This window comes from Ochotona curzoniae, unplaced genomic scaffold (assembly GCF_017591425.1).
Source record: "Ochotona curzoniae isolate NIBS_2020 unplaced genomic scaffold, NIBS_Ocur_1.0 contig_2599, whole genome shotgun sequence".
NCBI classification, from domain to species: domain Eukaryota; kingdom Metazoa; phylum Chordata; class Mammalia; order Lagomorpha; family Ochotonidae; genus Ochotona; species Ochotona curzoniae.
The window spans coordinates 13,277,468-13,300,871 of NW_024465520.1; the positions used below are offsets into that span (position 1 = coordinate 13,277,468).

The window sequence follows — 23,404 nt, forward strand, 5'->3', positions numbered from 1 at the left end:
ATTCTGGGTAAAGGGGACAGCTTCTATGAAGATCCTAAGATAAAAAGCGAACAGAGTGTTCAAGCACCACATAGAAGGCCGCCCGAGCTAGCATCAGTGGTTTAGGTTTGGCTGAAGAATTAGGCAGAAGTCAGAATTTGTAACACTTTTTAAATAAAAGTGCAGAATTTGAATTTTATTGCACACCTGATCTCAGAAAAAAAAAAAAAAGCAGGATTGGTTGAATTTTACTGTAAAGTTAGGATGTGGTATGAGTCTGGAATTTGGAAAGATGTAGAACTATAAAAATCTGAGAGTCATCAGCCTATAATTGGTATTTACAATTAAAGGTCACCTGGAGAGAGAAAATGAAGAAAATAAAGGGGCCCACAATTTATGTTTGGGGTACCCTAACATTCAGAAGAGCCATTATATGAAAATGAGAGATTATGATATCATGGCAACTGAAAGGAAGCATTTCAGAACTAAGGAAGTGGTCACTTCGGTTGAATCATGAGTTGGAGAAGAAATAGAAACAATCCTTCCGCAAAGGTCCTAATTGAGTGATTTCAAGGGCAAAGAAAGTCACTTCCAAGTGCTTCCTGCGCAAACATGTGAGAGAGGAACAAGTACCTTCTGTATTCCTAAAAGAAAGAGAATTAGGGAGAAAATCTTCAAGTAATTATCCCCCCCCCAAAAAGGAATGCCACGTTCTTTGCTCCCAGTGACCACTCCTCATTCAGGAAACACTGTATTCACTGTGAACATTTAGTATGGCCTGAACTATTCCATTTAGACTTTCAAATGTATCATTTGTTTAGCTGATTCGAACTGGTTTGGCCCATTCCTACTTTACAGGAAAACTTCAACATGGTTGATAAACCCGATAAGGTTCCCTTATAGCCAATGGCTTTGCAGTGTCTCTGGCTAGACACAAAGAGATAGGTACGATTGCCTTGTAGTCAGTGCATAAAGAAATAAGTAAACCTTTCTTGTTTAGAAGAATCCTCCTTCCTGTAATTGGCTTTTGAACAGACTTTTTCCAGTCAGTAATTCTTGCTTGAGATACATAGTAACTGCCTCTGTACATTTGTTTACTAAACAAGATTTTGAGAGAGGGAGAGGAGGCAGGGAGACACAGATGCATTTCCTAAGCGATTGGGTTGGATGGCTGTCTGATGGTTGCACAGGGATCGCTTCCAGGGCCTTTCCTTACTGCCCGACTCATCACTGCCTCGCTGCTCTTGAACTATTGACCTCCCTTGTCCATCTGGCTGCCAGAATCAAGTCCTGAGTCTGCTTATAAAAACTTCTTGAAATATTTAAAAATTAATTGTGGATTTGCAGTGGTTTTATTTTCAAGAGTTTATTTTTACTGCTAACATTATTATTTAATAGCTTTGTGATTATTAAATGTATTTAAGTAGGCCTAGAAATGTGTTACATGTGTATATGTGAAATTTTATCTCTCTTAGTGTTTATGAACTAAGATTTTATTGCTACAGTTTTAAAATATTGAGCTGAAGTTATTTTCCAGCTTAACAAGTGTACTCTTACGCAGTTACAGATACTGCAAACTGGCTAATGCAACGAGGTTCATACGGTCTCTACTTGTATGGACTCATTATACATTTTCTGCTCTGTTTTTGGGAAACTTCAGAACGATTGTTACAAGCAATGTATCTCCCCATTCCATATGATCATGTGGTTTTAGAATACCAGGTACCTCTCTGTGGCTGATACAAACCCTGTAAGAATTAAAACGTGATGTGTTTGTACAATGCTTGGAAATCGTGTTGCTCTGGTTAGAGATTAGGATTTAGCGATTAAGTCACAGAGCCTCCTCATGCGTCACTGGCAAGTGCAGGCGTTCTAAGTTCTGTTCACCATCTGTTTTCAGTTTTGTGTTGCCTCTTCTGCCCATGGCTGCAGAGCCGCTTGTCATGCCTTTTTCCTGGGAAAAGCACCGCCTAGTCTTCCCATCAATTCCTCAACCGCCTCCAAATGTTTATGTATTTTTAACAAATGTGTTATGTATTCTTGCCTATGAAATAAATTCATCTCTGCTAAAGGGCTTCCCTTGTCCAGAGATAGTACTAACATGTCAGTATAAACTCTGTCTTAAATGAGATGGATGGGGAGAAGTGTTGATAATATGATCAGTTGTGAAGTTAGACCTTGGAGTACTTAGCCACTTACTTTACCAGGCATGTTATCTTTTATTTTTGCAATCACATGACTTAAAGCATTGTTTGTTATTAAAAAAAAAAAACAATACCAGTAGAAACATATGAAAGGATATATTAATAGTATTTTGTTTCTATAACTAGTTTCCTTCCAAGTTGCTGACTAATGGGCTAACATGCATCCTGTTTACCATTTGTTAATTCCTTTATTTCTTTATACTCCACTATGATCCTTATCATTTCTGAATGACTCTGTTTAATCTAACAAGCATGGGAACTAGATATAGTTTGCTTTATTAAGCTCATGCTATATTAAGAGTCTAATAAAATATGAAGCCTTTCTCCATTTTGTAGAGGGTTTAATCATTTACACATCTCTTCGTAGCTCTGAGCACAGCTTAGTCTTTGTAACCATGTCAGGCAGATTCCAGGCCTTATACACATAGTGCTTGATACAGTTTGACCAACTAGGTTTCAACCTACAGGAAACGCAGGGTCTACCTGACTTTAACAATAACAGTATGTGACATTTGTTGTTTTTTGATTATTAAAAAGCCAAGAATATTATTTGCATTTGTTTGAAATATAAACATCTGAAATGAAGACAGAATGTTGGCAAAATACTTATCCAAAATGGAGAAGAAATTATCATTACAGATTTCAGGGTGTAGCTTAAGGTGTTTGTGTGTAGTACTTTTTAAACAGCAGTTAGAGGAGTAGGCGTTGTTTACCCACTTGAGTTCAGTATGGTCTAGTTCTGTTCCAGGACAACTGAAGTTGCCTTGACCAAAATCTTAAATATACGCTCCTACCCATGGTTCTTTAAAATCCTTGAGAAGTTGCCTTTTTTATTAGTGTGCCATCTGAATAAAGCTTCAAGAATGTATCCAATAACCAAAATTACAAAGAGAAACTTGGCATCAATAATTTTCTAGTTGTTTTAACCATTGCCTACTTATGGCAACGTGTTATACAATAACATTTTATAATATAGATATAGATATCTATAGAATAGATATAGAATAACATTCTATAATACGGATATAGATGGAGATATATATCTATATAATATAGATATAGTTGGAGATATATCTATATTATATCTATCTAGGTATATAATATATACTATATAACATCATATAGATTTATCTATATAATACAGATATATAGATAATATAAATATAGATATAGATGTAATATAGACATAGATATAATTATAATGACATTCTTAGAATAATTATTTGTGGGCCTGGAACTATAGCCTAGTGGATAAAGTCCTCACCTTTCATGCACCAGGATCCCATATGGGTACCCATTCCTATCCCAGTTGCTCAACTTCCTGTGTAGCTCCCTGCTTGTGGCCTGGAAAAGCAATCGAGGATGGCCCAAGCCTTGTGGCTCTGCACCCACATGGGAGACCTGGAAGAAGCTCCTGGCTCCTAGCTTTGGATCAGCATAGCTTTGGCCATTGCAGTCACTTTAGGAGTGAGTCAGCAGATGGAAGATCTTCTCTGTGTCTCCTCCTCTCTCTATATCTGCCTTTACAGGAAAAATAACCCAATCTTTAAAAAAAAAAAAAAGGAATAATTCTTTTAGATTGATTGGTTTATTGTCTGAGAGTCAGAGAGACAGGATGAAATTACATCTGCGGCTTCATACTTGCTCTGCCCAGATGTTTGGGAAGGAGTCAAGCCTAGAACTCAGTCCCGGGCTCCAATGTGGCTGCAGGTGCCCACTTGCTGAGCCATCACCACTGCCTCCCAGAGCCTGCAACTGACAGACTGGAGGCAGGAACTGAGCTAGGACTGGACCCAAGCTCACGCATGATGAATTAAGGATTCTTAACCACAAGATTAATTGCCCTCTCTCCCCCAAATTTTTTTTTTAATTTTTTTACTATTATTGTCATTTTAAGATACAGTCCCATAGGATCTGTGATTTCCCCTGGCCCCTTTCCAAATCCCCACCCCCCACTGAGTTCACCCATATCATTACAGCAGTATAGTTTTTCATAAACAGTTATAAGTCCATCATTGTGGGCATTGACAGTGGCAGAGAATCTGGCATCCCACTGTCAAGACACATCCAGCAGTTTCACTAGGAGTCCATTCCTGCCCCGGAAGTCGAGATGCACACTGCACCGTATCCTCACATCTGCACATTTCAGTGCCCACTATAGAGTCACTATACATCCCCCCAAGGGAAAAGCCACAACAAAATCAACAGGAAGAAAAATAGAAATTTACAATGCCATGAAGTTAAACATGCCACTGGATATGACCATCTCCATTACTGTTACTGTACATCACCTTAAATGAAAAGCTTCAAAACAAAATCAACAACTGAAATAGAAATAGAAATTTATAGCACCATGAAATTAAATAACGTACTACTGAATGACTAATGTGTCATTGAAGAAATGAAAATCTAGAACCTTCTTGAAGAAAATGATGATACTGTATGATCTCTGAGTCAGTAAAGAATTTAATGATAAAAAAAATGTTTGAAGAAATGAAACTAAAAACAAAAACATCAAAATCCTTGAGATACAGTTTCCACTGATCTTTGTTGGTGAGATATGTCTCCTGTAGGCAACAAATAGATGGGTTTTGTTTTTTAATTCAGTCTGCTAATCTATGATGTTTGATTGATGAGCTTAAGCCATTTACATTCAGGGTTAATATGTATGGGTGGTAATTTGGTCCTGTCATTTTAGCAATGGGTTGCTCACATTTACTCTTCCGTTGTTATTTTGCTGGGATGTTCTTCACATTTGCCTTGGCCTTGGGGGGTGCTATTCCTCTTCTCTGCCAAAAGAACATCTTTAAGCATCATTTGTAGGGCAGGTTTAAAAAAGCATATCCTTTTAACTTGTCTTTCTATTTCATTTTCAAAGACAAAGGGAAGTTTTGCTGGGTACGTTATCCTGGGCCGACAATTTTTTTTGTTTTAGAATCTGGAATATGTTGCTCCATTCTCTTCTGGCCTGTAGAGTTTCTTGTGTGATGTCAGCTGTGAATTTAATTGGCATTCCTCTGTAGGTCAATTGATTTGTTTCACATGCACATTTAAGGATCTTTTCCTTATGTTCAACTAAAGAGAGCTTGATTATCATGTGTCTTGATGAAGATTGCTTTTGGTCAAGTCTGTGGAGTTCTGTGCCTCTCCTGGATCTTGTTTCCCAATTCTTTCTGTAGATTAAAAAAAGTTTATTTTATTATTTCATTAAATACATGTTTAAACCCAGCTTCTCTTCACCTTCTGAGACTCCGATAATTCTTATATTTGGCCTTTAAATAGTTTCTTCCAATTCTTGAATGCTTTTCCAGCTTTTTGTTTGCTTTCCCCTGGTGACAGGAAATATCTTCTAATTTTAAGATTCTTTCTTCTGCCTCCTTCATTCTATTTTGGAGACTCTCCCATGTACGTTTAATTTACTCCACTGTTTTCTTCATTTCTGATATATCAGCTTTTATTTGATTAATCTCCAGTGTGACATACTCCTTAAATTTGTTGAATGCCTGCTTTTCGTGCTTCTCATTGTTGATTAGAAACTTTATAACAAGTGTTTTGAATTTTTTTATCCCCCATGTTTTTGATGTCTTCCTCAGTGAACTCTGAGGTTGACAAAGGGTTTTGCTCCTTTGCAGGGGAGTCTTCAGTAATATTCATTGTGTCTTTGTCTTTTTTGCACTTGGTCATTGTACTTCTGGTTAGCAATTCTTCTCCTTGGGGCAGGTTTTTAAGTGCTGTCACCCATAGGTCTACAATAGAAAAGTTGATGATTCCAAATATTAGGGAAGATGTGAGCCCCTCCCTGGGTCATCCTTACGCTCTGTGGTAGAATGTAAAGTGGTGCAGCCTCTTTTAAAACACTTTGGTGTTTTCTTACAAATGGGAGTGTATTCTCCCGTGCAACCCAAGAATTCCAACATTATATTAGTATTCACTACCCAAAGAATGAAAACATGTTTGTACAAAGCCTTGTACTTGATTGTTATGTAACTATTCTCAAAAGCCACAAAACTAGGAACAATCTAAATGTTAGTTAGTGGGTGAATAGATTTTTTTAAAATGAAGATATTTTGCCAGAATTAAAAGGAACAAACTGCACATGTACCTAACAACATAGATTTATCTCAAAAACATATTGAGTGAAAGACATCAGACATCAAAGAGTATGCAGTTCACATGAAATCTGTGATTGAGACTGACAAGGAAACTCTTGGAGACTAATTTTTCAAAAATTAGTTTTATTTTATTAAATAACTATTTTATTAAATATTTATAATTTATTAAAATTACTAAAACATTTGATGAATTCTTTGTTCCATGTTAGTGTAGATGCTGCCCGTGATTAGCAAAGTAATCTGCTTTTAGGAAAGGGAATTAGCATGTACTCCCGCCTACTACCACTCTCCTCACTTGTCTGCATGCAAAAGATCAAAATTGTATGTAAAATTGATTAATAAACAAAATAATCACACACAACTCTACCTATTGACAGTGTAAAGTTATGACTTTCTAGGATCCAATTAAATAACAGATGCAAAAACAGCATGTAAACACAACAGATCCCTGTGTGTGTAGTTGGTTCAGTCAGTTCATAACTGGGTACAAATTTAAATTGCACACAGAGTTAATTCCATTTTGCCAGGACCATGAAGTGGACGGAAGCTGTTATCTTCAGCCAGCAGTGTCCAACACCTTGCCAGCTCCTGACAGAAACACGGTGGTTCTTGTTTCTGAATTCCAGTGTTTTTTTCTAGTGTGTTCAAGAAGACAAAGGTACATGGGTCCATCAACTCTTTTCTCCAAGCTTCTGAGCCAAAATACCATGTGCTCATCAAAAGGCACTAGAACTCATAACTTTTTATTGCCTGCCTTAATGCTCAAATATAAAGTATGGAAGGAACCCCCTTTGCTTCTGATACCAGAAGGAAAGATCACAGGAGCCTTGGGCTTAGGCTGTCTGCTTGTCCTCACCTGACAAGGCCCCTGATTAAGAGAATCAAGTCCTTTGGAAAGTTTGATCTCAGTTCCTCTGCTCTCGTGCAAGACTTTCTATTAAAGCTGAAAACCAATGAAGAGCTAGCCGGGAGAGGAAATCCAGATGGCAGGTGAATCCAGCCAGCCACCACTCTGAGCAGAAGACATGAATAGTTCAGTACCTGTTTTTTTCCTCTTTTTTTTTTCTCGCCTGCTCCCCATTAGACACCTGAATGTACTCCCCACTGCCTACCTCATCCCATGGTGTTAGGGATGTGCTGCAGTTGTGTAACTCGAAATGGCTGGGCTGCTGCCAGCAGCACCACGGCCGACATTTTCCTAGGAGTTTTATTTCGTTTCTGGTAATACCACTCACACGTACTGTCTGTAGCTAATGGGCAGGCAGGACAACAGAACTTGAAAACAAAGCCAGGGTGTAACAGGAAGAGAGTTGAATATTTTGCTTTTAAATCTCGATTGCCCCTAGGTATTCAATCATCTCTTCATTCTATCAACCTCTAATAAATTGCTGCATAAACTTTGTGAAATACAGGACGAGTTACATGCATTTACAAATATACTTTTGGATAAACGATTCCATATTCTAAAAGTCTTCATTTCAGTGTCATTGATTTTTAGGTTTTACCACAGTTTTTAAAAATAAGGATTTAAATGTAAAACAATATTCCTAGGAAAATAATCCAAAAAATTTGAATTTCAGTAATTTTTTATACAAATATTTTTAGTATTTCTACTCATGAGAATGCTTTTAGTAGTCACCCAGTATCGCGATTCCTTTTTTCTCTAATTGTTTAAAGAACTATGACGTTGATATATTTCACCATGAAAACCATAATATCAGTAATTTAACCTAAATGTTAATGTGAATTTGTGAGATCTTGTTTTTTTCATTAATACCTATTTTCTATAAAGTGAATGATATATGTGTGTGTGTGTGTTTATTATAGAAACATCTGACTATACAAAAAGATTTAAATAGAAGCACTAAAAAAGCATCCAGTCAGTCATGGATGTTCGTTGTATATAAAGGTTATTGGGGATGCAAGATATAAAAGATAGAAGAACCTAGTAATTGCCTTTAAGATCAGAGCACAAAGCATTAGTTTGGATTTTACAAGGCCAGCCAGCAACAAAAGAGCAGTAATTTATGAGCTCAGCGTAAAAGAATAGCATAATTGCATTAAAAATTAATGCTAATGAACACTAAAATGGGGAAGGTGGTTATGATGAAAGTTTGTATTCATCTTCCCTGGTTTGAATGATGGCTAGTGGCTTGATTAATGGCTTAATTTCTATCAATTAGCGGGGAAAAAATCTCCTGCGAGACAAGGGTAAATTGAGCATTGAATTACATATCTTGCTTTTGTGTGCTAAGAAAAAAGAGCTGCGTATCTCTGATATTAGCCACAGTGACAAATGCGGTGTGCCCCACAGTGTCTGCGTTAGCTCTCCTGACAGGCGAGTGTTGTGTGGTTATGGGGTGTTTGGAGATGGCTGGCAGACAGCGGTCGCTGCACGCTCCTTAGAAACATACAACTCTTCCATCTACAGAATTTTAATTAGAGTCAGTAGGAATTCTAGAATTAAAATGGACAGCAAACAGCAACTGCGGAGTCTGTGTTCTGGCCTATTAATCTGGTATACCTCAAATTATATTCCTTTCTTCCGTCTAATAAAATAAGATTCCAGTAGCTTTAGCTTTTTCTAGAATTATTATTTGCTAGCCCTCTGTCTCAGTGGGTTTGCGTGCCCGGGTTTGCTGTGTTAGAACAGGCATCAGGCGCTAGTTTATGTAGTGGGGCTGCACAGTGGCTGGTGGACCAGCCAAATCACAGAAACTGTTCTAGATTTTTGTCATAATAATTGCTGCACAATGAATGAAGAACAACTCTAAAGTGACAGCTTCCTTCTGAGGGTGCTGGCAGGCTTGGGGAGAGACAAAATACTAGGGTGATTTTTGATGGGGGGATGGGGGAAATGTTGCATTGATTTATTGACTTATGACGGTTTTTAGAAAGTGACATCTAAATGTTTAAAACTTTTTCACACATGAAAATATGAAAATTATACATCTGTAATCTCTCTCTCAAGGTAATACCTGAAGGAAAAGACAACACATCTGACATCGCTACAAATAAAGCTACATTGTATTTTACTGAATGAACAGCATTAAAATGCAGGGTCAGAACAAGACACAAGTATTTATTATTTTCTAGTAAGTGGATGGGATAGAGGAAATACGATTTGCTGCTTGGCAAGAGTGAGGCCATTTGACTGGGAAATAATGAGTGAATCCCAATTCAGGGATTGGATTCTGTCACCACTAGCCCTGGGACGGTGGCCAAGGTCCTTCAGCCTCAGTTTCTCATCTTTCCAGTGAGGGTATTGGGTAACGCAGTTAAGACAGCTGACACTGTGTGATGGCTTAGTGCAGAGTCCCTCGAAGCCACGTGTCTCCCACCCTGCTTTTCCTGCCTCTGCTACCCGGGACCTCCTGTGAGCGTTTCAACAGGCTTCCCTGGGAAGCTCGCCTCAGTGACCCCCGCCCAGCAAGGCGAGGCAGATACAGACCAAGCTAAAGGTTTCTGCAGGCCCCCAGACAGAGACTCAAGCACACTGCTGCCTTCAAACACGGTTTCTACCATGTTCAGGTGCCTCTGGAGTCCTTAGTGTTACGTCTGGAGTGTGGGCAGGCTGGGCGGCCGTGGCTCAGCCCCCGCAGGCAGTGGTGGCACAGCCGCGCTGGGGCCAAGGCTGCAGCACCCTGTGTCCAGCTGAGGACATCGCAGGCCTGTCTCCACTGCCTCCGGGCCCCGTCCCTGCTGCCTGGCCTTCCCGCGGTCCTGCCGACCCCAGCCACACCCCGGGATGGGTTAGCTCCATCAGTAGCCGCCTGCCTGAACCATGCAAGAAAGGTCGCTGGCTTTAAACTACCCTGTCAGAATGTATAAACAAAAACATCTTAGGCACTTCCATGTCTTCAGTGCTGTTGCTACGTTGGCACTCTGATGTCAACAGTGACAGCCATTGTGTATTAGTGCTGTTAAGTAATGGCCCTCAGTCCTGCACTGAGCACAGCCATCAGCCCAGGTTGGCGAGGCTTACCCCTTCGTGTGTGCTTTGTTTTATAATCATTGCCTTCTTACGATTTTCATTAATTTGGGGCCAGTGCCCATGGTGGAGTAGTAGGTTAAGCCTTGGCCTGAGGTATGGATGGGCTGGTCAGACTCCCAGCAACTCCACTTCTGATGCAGCTCCCTGCTAATGGTCTGGGAAGGCAGCAGAAGAGGGGCCAGCTGCCTGGGCCCCCACGTGCAGGGCGGAAGGAGACCCGGCTCAGCTTTGGGCTGGGTGCACCTGCTTGCAGTGAGCTAGTAGGTCAAAGATCAGTTTTTCTCTGCCTTCCCCTCCCTGCCCCCCCCAACTCTGACTTCCAAGTAAAATAAATCTTTAAACAATGTTTCTTAGTTATTTGAGAGACAAGAGATGGGCAGGGAGATGCTGTTTTACTCTTCAAATAGCTGCAGATGCATGCGCAAAGCTCGGAGTCAGGAACTCAGCCTGATCTCCACGGGGAGACCCAGTCATTCAGGTGGGGCCGCAGGCAGGCAACAAGTGGCTTGCCCACTGGGCCAGGTGCTTTCCTGCAGGGGGTTCGCCCCCGGGGGACTCCTTCCCCGGTCACTGCATCTGGGCTGGCTCTGCTTCCTCCTTCCTAAACCTCTTCTGGTCTGTTTCTTGGATACTTAATTTACTTGGTATTTGTCTCCATAAGAAACGAATTCATTTCCAACTCCTTAGGGTTTAGTAGCAATGAGTGGTATACTGAATGTGATCAAATAGTTGACAGGAGGGAGCGTGAAGAGGGCAAGACCGTCACCCCTCGTGTAGTGTGTGCATGTATGTGAGCGCAGCCCCTGCCTGGGCCGCTGGCGTGAGCCCACGAAGCCAGCCACATCCGTCGCAGGGCAGGGTGTAACTAAACAAAGATAGCTGAAGATTCCTATGACTTAACGGATTCGCCCATGAATTTCCACTATTTTCATGGTTTCATTAATGCACTTGAAGTGTCAGTTGTTCAACAAATATTTCTTGACTGCTCACTGAACAGTAGAGTGTACCCCACCAAGTCGTGGAGCTGGCACAGAGACAAAGTCCTCTGTAATTGGAGAGATGAAACTTGCATTCGTGAGACAGACGGATGTAACTTCAGACGACATGTGCTAACAGCAGTCACATTGCAGAAAAGGTCCCTTTGCCCACAGGTGACAGAGAGACGGTATTATCAAATGCTGGGCCTTACGGGAGCGGCTGCTCGGTGCTGCCCAGTTCACTTGCCCTTGCTAGCACGTTTCGCAGAAATTATTCTCCAGTAGCGCACCGCGTTGAAGCTGTGGCATGACTGAGTTTGGTGTTGTAAGCAGTTTATGTAAGCTGTTACTCTTAGATCCCGCCAATAAAGGTGTCCCTAGGGACACGTCAGGGTTCACTGACCTACAAACTGCTACCATGGCATAAGCCCCCACAGACCAACGAAGCAAGCCCAATCGCGCTTAGCAAGTTTTCTCAACTTGCAAGTCTAGAGCTTCTCCCCAGGGACAGCCTGAAGCTGTTGTAGGTAGACGGAGTTCCCACGTTGTGTATGCTTTTTTTTTTTCAATTAAATTTTTTTTTATTTTGTATTATATTTTGACAATCTTTACATAGTTAATTAGGGTAAAAAGGTCCAAGGGCTACAGGAAAGTGGGTAAGACTATTATTTCCATATTGTTTCCTTCATGTTTAAAGGGGGGTATTAAGGGAGAAGGCCCACCCAATTTCCCACCCTCCCCAGATCCCGGATGTAGGGCATGCTCCAAGGTTCTTGCTCAAGTGATTTTGATAGTTCACCAGTTATGAATTGCTGCCAATCTTGCCACTCCAAGCACTATGAGGTCTTTGAAGAATCCAGTGATTGACACAGTCCATCATAGAGTCTCCATTTGCCCAGTATTTCGCTGCCAACATATAGCTGAGATGGTTGGTTGACCTGTTCTGTCTTCTCTCTTTTCTTGGTTAGGGTTCTGAGTCCAGCATTTTGATTGGGGAGACTGTGTATGCTTTTTAAGAGGAACATTCCTATTGTACTGTTGGAGAAAGGAAAGCCATTGACTGTGTTTTGTTGAGATTTATATTTGTGAATAATTGTTTTAATAACTGTAAAATTCCAGATAAGCTTTATGAGATGTTTGTGTTTATTCATCTTGTTGAACAGCCATCTGTGCCATAAAAGTTTGTGCTTCTTGGCTTTTTTTTTTTTTTCATCTCAAACATTTGAAAATGCTTTGAATTTTCAAGACTTTTAAAAAATCTATCGTGTGACATAAAAAGGAAATTCTTGGATGTTTCTCTTCCTCCCTAATATGTGAGTCAATTTAATATGAAAATAAGAGAATCTTTTGTTTATTCATTTTTTTGTAGCAAAACTGGTAGTATATAAATATTTTTTTTCCTGGAAGAATATTTTAAGTAACTCAGTGAATGTGAAGCCAAGTGACCCAAATTCCTTGTATCATAAAGTGCTTTTTAACTTTGGGAAGATTCATAAAATATTAATATTCAAAAGGAGTCCGTTGAACAGAAGATCTTGGTGTATCTCATGATTCTTTGCCTTTTACCCCATTACATCTTGGGCAATAGCGCCATCTGCTGTTCACAGTGTGTCATTGCTGCTGTAGGAGGAAGATCTGTTTATAATCCACAAGTGCAGAATAAAAATTCGCCTTTATAATGCAAGGTTATATTGCATTTTCATTTCTTTATTTACCAATTTTAATCTTGTACATTATTTGATAATATTTAAAATAAAATTTTGTAACCATAAAATTCATTACAAATGTAAAGTAGGGGGATTAATTTTTATAATGCAATGTCAATAATAACTAATAAAAATACTTGTTTTAAATTTTTTATCACAAAAGGAATTAAGTATTTTTTCTGCAGTCACTTAGTATTGATTCTTTTCATCTGCAATGACTTGGCTTTTTTATTCCCTTGTTACTTATTTTACTGTGAAATAAATGTCCCTTGTGATATCTGACAAACAACATGTAACATGCAACTTATTTTGTTTGTCTTGGAAAATGATCAAGTGCTACTGCTTATCATTTTGATTCTCAGTGAGTGTCCCTTGTCTTTTTATCTCATGGCTGATGAATACAGGTTACTATTATATAAATGGTAACTAGTTTACCAATAAGACACATTTTTCACAAATGTGAAATTAATACATGAATTTTAAATACTAGATTGGCCTGAGTAAAGAAACAAGTGGGAAAAAATGTAGTGTGGATTGTTGACTTTTTAGTCTATGTTGTTTTCAGATAGCATAGAATTAGACTATTAAAGGGCTGAAATGTGTATCTTCTATGAATTTTCAAATTTTGATTTAAATATCACTTTCTTGCAACTAATAAAATTATTTCCACCTTGAAAGATAAAAGCTGTGCAGGTTTATTTTCAAATTGAAAGTCGGTCAAACTGGCTTCCTCCCATCTGCCTGCCACATTGTTATTCCTGCAGTGGTCTTAAAGAAGCTCAGTGAAAATGTTCCGTTTTTCTCTAATCTTTCTCCCTGTTTTCTTTATAATTTCAGCACTGCTATTTGTTAAGCATACTAACCCTAGCCCAGCATCCATAGTAACACTGTTATTTGTACCAGGAGCTGGTTGTATGCCCAAATTTGAAGCTATAAACACCATAAGTCTTAGACATCAATTCCTGTTTGCAAGTTCACCTCTGACATTTAGTACTAATGATGTGCTTTGCAAATCCAAATTGGAGGATATGTTAGAGAATAAATTCCAAGGGACCCAGCACTTGATATGTATGAGACATCGTCCTGAAGTCAGAAATAATGTCTCTTGGTTGGGAATTCATGATTATGGAATAATCCTAGTGAAACTAATTAAGATCTAGAGGAGCAAATGTTTTCATATTGACATTAAAGCTGGCTCTCGTGGAGTGGTACCCACTGTGACTTTCCCTATATTGACATTACTGTATACGTGTAATTGTGTTCATGTTAAAATATTAGCTGGACAAAGGTTGTTTTTGAGTGTGTGGCATAATTAGAGTTCATAGCAGCTGTTCCAAAGGTCTGTGGGACTCTGCTCAGTGCCACTGTGACAGCACGCGTGCCGGACACAGCACTGTCCCAAAGACAGGCGTGTTGGCCATGGTGGCAGCTCCTCGCAAGCATTCCATGTGTCGCTCTCACCTAAGAAAAGACTGCTTGTGGCTGCCAGGGACACAGCTGTGAAAGAGCTAACTTTCCCACAAATAAATTGAAACTTGCATAAGACTAGGTAATTATAATTTGTGATTAGCCAAAAGTTCAAACAGAATTTGCAGGTAATATTTTTACCTAATTTATGAAGCCAACTTTCTTGTCATACTCTTTATTTTATGTCTATAGCAACATTTAACCTCTTCAGCCTAGAGCTTGTGGTATGCAGCAATTTCTTTAATGTAAATAATTCTTCTTCCTGTCAGAAGCTGTTATTACAGTGTGTGTATTTTTTATTAGTAGTAGTGTTTTTTCTCAAGGCAGAGGAACAGGTACGATCCACTGGTTTACTCCCCAAATGCCTAAACCAGCCAAAACGAGGCCAAGACCAAAGCTGGAGCCAGGAATTTAACCCAAGTCTCCCACGTGATTGCAGGAACCAGTCAGTTGAACCGTCGTTGGCCTCCTGCCAGGGTGTGCATCAGCAGGGTGTCAGAATCCAGCATGGAGCCTGGAGTCAGACTTGGGCACTGTAACGCCAGATGCAGGGGCTCCGGGTGGCATCTGAACTGCTGCACCAAATGCTTGCTCCTGCAGTCATTTCTAGAAAGTAAATCCAGTACCAATGACTGAAATCTTGAACCCACAGTTTTTAGTTGCCGTAACTATGTAACGACGCCCATTTCAGCTATACTTCTACACAGCATGGAGCAAACAGCAGGGATGTGAGCTGTATGTTGTATTTTTTTTTTCTGCCTATCCGACTTGTAAAAAAAAAATCAAAAATAGGAAATGCTACATGGATGCGGCAAAGCACTAACTGTAAGGCAACAGACTTGAAGCAGTTTAAGTGTCAGTAGTATCCTGGTGAAAAAAAAACCTGCCATAAAACCATGAAATGGATTAAAATGCTTCAGTGAAATACAATGAGAACGTCTCTCCGGCCTAGGAAGTGAGAACAAGAGCAGTGCAGGCACATAGGAGTAGACAGTGCACTAGCTTTGTGTGTTCAGAGTCTGTATGCTTATATTTTCAGAAATAAATAATAGATAAATTCAGACCTAATAAATGGCCATTTATAGGTTGGGAGAGGAGGAGGGGCAAGAGATAGAAGAAACCAGAACTCCCTGAAGACCTTGACCTTGTCTTTAAGTTTTGGCCTTAAACTCACGTAAATGCTTCTTGCAGTTCAAAAGCAAACTTAACCACAAAATAAAGACTTAATTGAAATAAATTAACCCTGACTCAAGTATTAGAAAAGGCAAGTGAGTATTTTTTATTATATTATTATTAAGGCCAAAGTTTTTTGTTTTGTGTTTCTTTGAAGATTTACTTATTTGAAAAGCTGAGTTATAGATGAGAGAGGGAGAGAGAGAGAGAACGTGAGGTCTTCCATCTGCTGCTCCAACTCCGCAAGTGGCCAAAATGGCCAGAGCTGGGCCAGGCTGAGGTCAGGGGCCTGGAACTCCAACTCAGTCGCCCACGTGAGTGTTGGGGGCGTAAGAATCCAGGCCGCGTTCCCTGCTTTCTGAGGCACGTGGAGGAGAGGTGAAGCAGCCAGGAGTCGGGCCGGCACCCCTAGGAGTAGCCCCGGCACAGGCAGCATCAGCCCCCACAGCACATCACTCCCCAGAATCAGAGAAAAGGTAACCACAAAGGAAAGATTGCTACAGTCTTACAGTCTTTCATTTTGATTCCTACTATCAGCAGAATCTCATTCATGGCGTCTAAAGATAACTGTTGCTGAGTCTAGTCCTCCAGTGGTGAAGGCCTTGAGATGCCAGTGAGCGCAGCACTGTGCCATAGCCTGGATTCCCAATGTTCACCTTTGATCACTTCTGGACCAAATCAACATATAAAGAAAAGGAGTGAAGCGAGTAATTGTGACGAGCCTGCACAGGTCACCACACAGTGATGAGGAAGTTCTTCATAAAAGAAGAATCAGGGAGCAGTGCCGTGGCTCCATGCCCAGTCCTCCATCCTGTGGCGTTGGCGTCCCATATGGGTGCGGGGTCATGTCCCAGCTGCTCCACTTCCCTTCCAGCTCCCTGCTTGCGGCCTGGGAAAGCAATTTGACCTTAGCCCTTGAAATTCTGCATCCATGTGAAAGACCTGGGAAAAACTCCTGGCTCAGCGATTCAGATCAGCCCAGCTCTGGCTGTTGCAGGAATTTGGGGAGTGAACCAGTGGGTGGAAGACCTCTCTCCTCCCTCTGCAAATCTGCCTTTCAAAGAAAAAATGAGTAACTCTTTAGAGAAGGGGAGGGAAGAGAGAGGAAGAGAGAAAAAGGGATCAGCTAATGAATTCAGGAAGAATAAAAAAATCAGAAAATCAATATTTCAGGGGCCTGCATTGTAGTGCAGCATGGAAGGTCACTGCCTGCTTGCTGTCCCGCTGTCCCATGCAGGCACCAGTTCAAGGCCTAGGTGCTCCACTTTCAATTCAGTCCCCTGCGAGTACGCCCGGGAAACAGCCAATGATCACCCAGTTCCTTCGGCTCCTGCACTCATTTGGGAGATCCAGATAAAGTTCCTGGCTCCTGGCTTCAGCTGGGCGCAGGCTTAGCTGTTTTGGCCATTTGGGCGGTGAATCATTGGCTGGAAGATCTATAATGGTGACTTTCAAATAAATAAAGAAATAAATAAATGTTTTGTTAAAGAACGTTAACTGAAATACCGCTGTAGCACTTTGTTAGAGAAGGCGTGAAGTGAGACTCATCGGACAGTCGTAATTGTCACAAGCAGTGGAAGAAGCACGTGCTGGAATAGGAGAGCAGCAGGAATTATCATCATATTGTCACTGTTTGACCAAAAGAAACCAAGCCTACATACAGCCACCCCTTTGCCTAATTACTGGTTTATACAGAGTATGGAGATAGAATGACATGTTAGATGATACCATGAGAATAAACCAGATCCAGAATACCAAAATTCTTATAGAATGAATGATTCAGGTGCTTTAAAAGTTAAGTGGCCATGGGAGAGAAGCATGACGCACGGTACGTGATGAGGAGACGAGACTCACTGCTCAGGTGCTGCGTGTGACTCGTTCCAATTCTGTTTCAAACAAACCAACCTAAAAAAATATTTTTAAAGACAATAGGTGAAGATTAAAGATTAACTGTAAATAACATTGAAGACATTTTGGTAATATTTTTAGTTGTAAGAGTGATATTGTGATTATGTTGTTTTTAAGCCTTTTCTGTTAGAGATAGCTCCTAAAACAGGAGGGGCAGCACGATGCACTCTGGGATTAACTTTAAATACTCAGAATGCTCCCGACTGAGCTAAGGGTGGGCAGATGCTGAGGAGTGGCAGGCGGTGCTCGTAACCGCTGCTGGGTCGATGTGCTCTTATCCCGCTCAACGATACGCAGGCACATCAGACGTTACATGAAACTTGCCAGCCCCTCATTGTATTGGCCCAGGTCACCTAGAATCAACAGTTCCTTCTCAGTAATATTTTAGGTTTTAGATGTGTCTTGCTTCCTAGGAATGTACATTTGTGAGCCTTGGGGAGAAAGAAAAGTTTCTTATTATAGTAAAGCTGTAATATCTTTTCTTCTCATCCAGGTTCATATATAGTAACTTTGTCTTATAGGGAAAAAAGCAGTGCTTAGATGTGGCATTAACAACCTTGTACTGAGATGCACTGACATTGTACTCTTTTCCTAGACCAAGCCACCCTGGTAGAACAAGTAAAAAGAGTAAAAGAAATTGAAGCAATTGAAAGTGACTCTTTTATTCAGCAGACATTCAGATCCAGTAAAGAAGTCAAAAAGGTAAGTTTCCATCCAAGTATTGTGAATCAGGCTTTGGATTCCAGCTGAAGAGATGCTTTATGAATGGATTTTACTGAAAAGTAACTGTTGCTTCTAATAGATGAAGTGGGATGAGAGAATGTCAGGCATGCTATTGAAAGAATGAATCGGTGAGAATCAGTTCAAGTTTAACTTTCATAAAAATATACTGTAAAAATGTGTGTGATGCCATTTTTATTTTACAATTCACGGGAGATACAAAGATTCAACTTTATGGTTCTCTAAGCAATATATATTTGATGAACATATAAATTTTCTTTTCTAATACATAATATGGTTTTTTTAATTGTGTACTAGAGAAAAGTTAGAAATTGCTCCCCAAACAGTACTTTGTATCTCCAGTCTTTGTTCAGATGAGTGTCACTTACTCAGCTGTAGTGAAAGGACCTTTCATTGGCGTTGTGGTTCTGTTGAATTTCATTGGTAAAACTGCTTGTAGGAATTTGCTTGTTTCCCTAGTAGGAAAAGATCCTAATGTAAAAATGCATTCTGTAATAAGAGCCACATGGCGAAGATGTGGTTCTAGTTACCACTTACTCTGAAACATTAGCTATAAAGATATTCATGGCTATGTAATTAATGAAGATAATAACTATTTTCCTCTGATACAAGATTTTAAACAGTCCCAAGTGTGGAGATATGAGTGTTTGCAAATATCCACTACTACCTTTTAAAATAATTTTTAAGATGGAATTATTTGTTAAAGGTTCATATTGTTTATTACCGTGTATCCAACGCCATCTGCCCAGAGTGTTATACGTGTTCAAATCCCGCCCGAAAGTGCAAGATGTGTGCCTCTCACACCATGGGTAACCCAGGGACTTAGAGCCATCAACATTTCTACTCACCTGAAAAGTGACAGCACACATTGTTTTCATTGGCATTCTTGTTACTAGTTACAAGAAAGTCTTTTCATTATTTCAACATACAGAAATTGACAGTGCGCTGTGTGCCAGGGTCAGGATCCCACAGTCTCGCGGAATCCGTAGTTCCTGTGTTGTCATCATGCTGATTGCACTTGAACGTTGGTAGTTTGTCATCACAATGGCTGAAAAATGAAAACTATGAATGCACAATCATAACTACGCATGCCCATTGACCTTACATACTGCAAAGCCCTTTGTGCTTGTAGAATGTCTTTTTTAAAGATTGATTTATTTATTTGAAAGGCAGAGTGACGGGGCAGTGCGCACACACACAATCAATCTTCCATCCCCTGACTTACACCCCAAATGTTTCCAAGAGCTGGGGCTGTGCCGGGCCAGTCAGGAGGCAGGTGCTCCCTCTGACTCTCCCACGTGGCGGAGCCACCATCTGCTGCCTCCCCAAGCTGGAACGGAAAGAGAGCAGTCAGGCCACGACCAGGCACTCCGTGTGGCTGCAGTACCTGCTCTGACACAACACCCAGATCAGGCATTTACTGCTACACTTATGTCCCTACTATTTATTTTCTGAAGTTCATCCTGATTTGTCTTTTCTTGCTGGACTCTCTTAACATATTAACATTTTATTTCTTCAGAAGTACTTGTTCTTCCATGGTCAACATACTGGGTCTTTTTCTATATGGATTTTTCCTATTTGATACTAATAATTAGTGTTTCTCTTTAAACTTATTTTTAATTGAGTGCCTCTCTTTCCAGAAAGTGTTCTCTGGAAGAGAGAAAGTGATGCCAATGGGAAATAGGCTAAAAGGCATCAGGAAATAGTATTTTGTTGATGAATGTAAAACAGGATAGTCTTACTCATCCAACGCTAGGCTTTTTTTATTAGCCATAACACTTTAAAATGATCAAAACAGCGGTAATAGGCTAGCAATGAACACATTGACATTTTCCTGAAATACAAATAGAAGGGAAATATATTAGTTGTAGGTGATATCCCTTGTTAGTTTCTAAAATATCTGTGTCTGCAATATTAGACGAAGTTCAGGATGTCCAAGAAACTGAATTATTTATAAGGAGATTACTTAGCAAAGGGGAGGCAAATTATCCTAAGGACTGTTTCATCTAGGTCCCGGGGAGGTATGATGGGCTGACCTGGCACATAGCAGCAATCACCTGTCTACTGAATTACCCAGCATCTGAGCTTTAGCATTGTATCATTAACTTCAAGAACCAAGACAGAACTGTTTTCAGACTGTTACAGAAAAGTTGATTGTAATTATTCACCCCTTTTGTTGCATCAAGTGGATAACTAATTGAGTGTGTATCATTAGGGAACCTGGCCTTTTGTTCTTTTGCTGGAAACTATGTCATGAAACTAACTATGCCAAACAAAACCACCAGGTGGCAGTGCTACTCAAAGCCACTTTTGATAATGGCCGTGCTGAGGTTTTGTGGCAATGGAAACTTTGTTCTGTCAGTTTTCATAAAGCAGTCAACAGGTCTGGTCTCTCCACGCATTATTAAACTATGCAGTATTAGTTAATAATTCCGCTACAGGCCTAACCCTTGAAAGAGTCACCTTATACAAATATGTGCTTATGTGCTGCTCACAGCAAACATTAAGGTATTGTACAGGTAAAACTAAAATGAATAGATTTGGTTTATGTAAAACAGTGGTGTTACCCTGGCCATCTGAAAGGCTGGATCATGTCTGGCACTCGGAATAGTAACACACCACATGATTTCAAAGCAATTTGACTTGGACCGCCATTCCTTACTAAGCTCTGTCATAGCATGGCTGAATCATGAAAATGATCAATGCATACAGTCTCCGTAAGGCAATGTACACCACCGAAAATTAATATCCTTGACCTGAGTGAGTTGGCACACTTTCTGCTATTCTCTTTGCACAGCTTCACAGAGTCAGTGTAGTGCAGCATGAGGGCCGTAGCCATGGAAACACACACATGCTTGTGGCCCTGGCTCCAAAATATGAGAAGAGAGCTCTCCAATCTAACGTAGACTTGCTTAAATGTCTATCAAAACAATATTTTATTTCTCTGGAAATTCTGTATGTTTTTTACTGTTGATTTCTAGTTTTGGGTAGACTAAGATGCTGTGACTTTGTGTCCTAATAGATGGTCCACCCTAGGAAATGTTCCATGTGCCGATGAGAATGTATGCTTGTAGCTGTTAGGTAAGATGTTCCAGGCCTGTGCTGGATCCCGTTCGTTGATGGCGTGGCTCAGCCCTGGCTGCCTTTGCCGGCTTTCTGTCATGGCTGATATGTTCGTTGATGACAGTGGCGGGTTCACGTCCCCACTATTACTGCACTGGAGGCTGTCTCCCCCTCTTGTTCCAGTACGTACCTGGGGGATCTGATTTAGGGACATATTCATGATTGTTGTATCTTCTTTCTGAATCCATCCTTTTACCAACATATAATGCTTTTTATTTCTTTTTGCACAGTTCCTAATTTAAAGTATGATTTACCTGATCTGAATATAACTACTGCCACCCTTTCCATTTGCGTGGTAGCTCCTTCTCCAGCCCTTCACTTTCAGGCCATGTATACCTTTACCTATGAAGTAAGGTTTCTTACATGCAACACATACTTGGGTCTTGTTTTTTGTTGTTGTTGTTTTGTTTTGTTTTTAAAATTTATTTTTATTGGAAAGGTAGATATACAGAGTGAAGGAAAGACAGAAAGATCTTCCATCTACTGGTTCACTCCCAAAATGGCTGCAACTGTCAGAGCTGAGCTGATCTGAAGCCAGGAACCAAGAACTTCTGGGTCTCCCACACAGGTGCAGGGTCCCAGGACTTTGGGCCATCCTCTGCTGCTTTCCCAGGCCACAAGCAGGGAGCTGGATGGGAAGTGAAACAGCTAGGATAGGATCCTGTGCCCGTATGGGATCCTGGCTTGCAAGGCAAGGACTTTAGCCACTGAGTCTGGGTCTTAGTCTTGTTTTTTTAATCCATTCACCCAAGCTATGTCTTTTGCCTGGGAACTTAATCCATTTATGTTAAAGATTAATATTGATAGATAAAAACTACCTCCTGTTACTTTGTTGATTGGCTACTAATTTTTAGTGAATGCGGTACTGTCCTGTATTGTCAGTGTTTACTTCTGATGCAGGGCTGCCTTCAGAATTTCTTGTAAAACTAGTCTACTCTTAGTGAATTCTCCTAGCTTTTGTTTGGGAAATACCTTACTGGTTTCCCCTTCACTTCTAAAGAATAGCTTTACTGGGCAGAATATCCTTCATTAGGAGTTTTTTCTGAAGGAGCATGTTCATTTTTGAAACCTAGAGTATACATGCTGTTCTGGCCTTCTGGCTGTTAGTCTAACACACTTTTCCTTCATGTGTAATTTGACTTATAACAGGCAATGAGATTGAAGCAGTAATTAAAAGTCTCGTATCAAAAATTAGGACTTAATGGTTTCAAAGTATTTCAAAATGTTCCAAAGGACAGAACTCTACCAAATTCTTTTTGCAAGAATGGCATCCCCCGATAGAAAAACCAGAACAAAAATATAACACACACACACACACAAGCTACAAACCAATATCTTTGGTGGAACATAGTTCCAAAAATACCTCACAAAATGTTAGCAAAGCAAATCCAACATTACATCAAGAAGGGCCTACCTGACTGGCAAGTGAGATTTATTCCAGAGATGCGAGGGTGGTTCAATATTCACAAATCAATAAATGTCATAAATCACATCAAGAGAATGAAGAACAAAACCATATGGTCATCTCAAAAGACAGAGGGAAAGCACTTGATAAGATTCAGCATCCCTCCTTGATAAAAATTAAAACTCCACAAATTAGGTATAGCAGGAACATTTCTCAAAATTATTAAGACTATATATGATGAACCAACAGCCAGTATCGTCCTGAAGCGGGGAGAGGTGGACACATCTCCCCTCTGATCTTGGACAAGGCAAGGATGTCCAATTTGACCACTCTTATCAGGATAGTACAGCAAGGACCAGTAACAGCAGTTACGGAAAAAGAGATAGGGGCACCAGGATGTAAAGGGAGCAAGTCAGGATGTCTGTCCTTACAGATGACGTGACGGGTTACATAGGAAACCCTAACCACTCTGCCAGAAAGCTGTTAGAGCAGGTGAACCAACTCAATAAAATCAGAATACAAAATCTACATATACCAACAAAGATCTTGCTGAAAATCAGAAATCTCATTCACAATAATTGCAAAAAATCATGCGTTTCTGTGTCCTTGATAATT

At 40.2% G+C, this 23,404-nt stretch overlaps 1 protein-coding gene across 1 annotated transcript in view; it reads left to right on the top strand.

Moving 5' to 3' along the window:
• The window catches only part of RSRC1 (arginine and serine rich coiled-coil 1), a 326,480-nt gene that overhangs the window by 297,365 nt on the left and 5,711 nt on the right, over positions 1 to 23,404 (top strand). Inside the window, exon 8 of the mRNA XM_040974857.1 lies at positions 18,116 to 18,222. Coding sequence (XP_040830791.1) covers positions 18,116 to 18,222 — 107 coding nt within the window. The remainder of the gene's footprint in view (positions 1 to 18,115; positions 18,223 to 23,404) is intronic.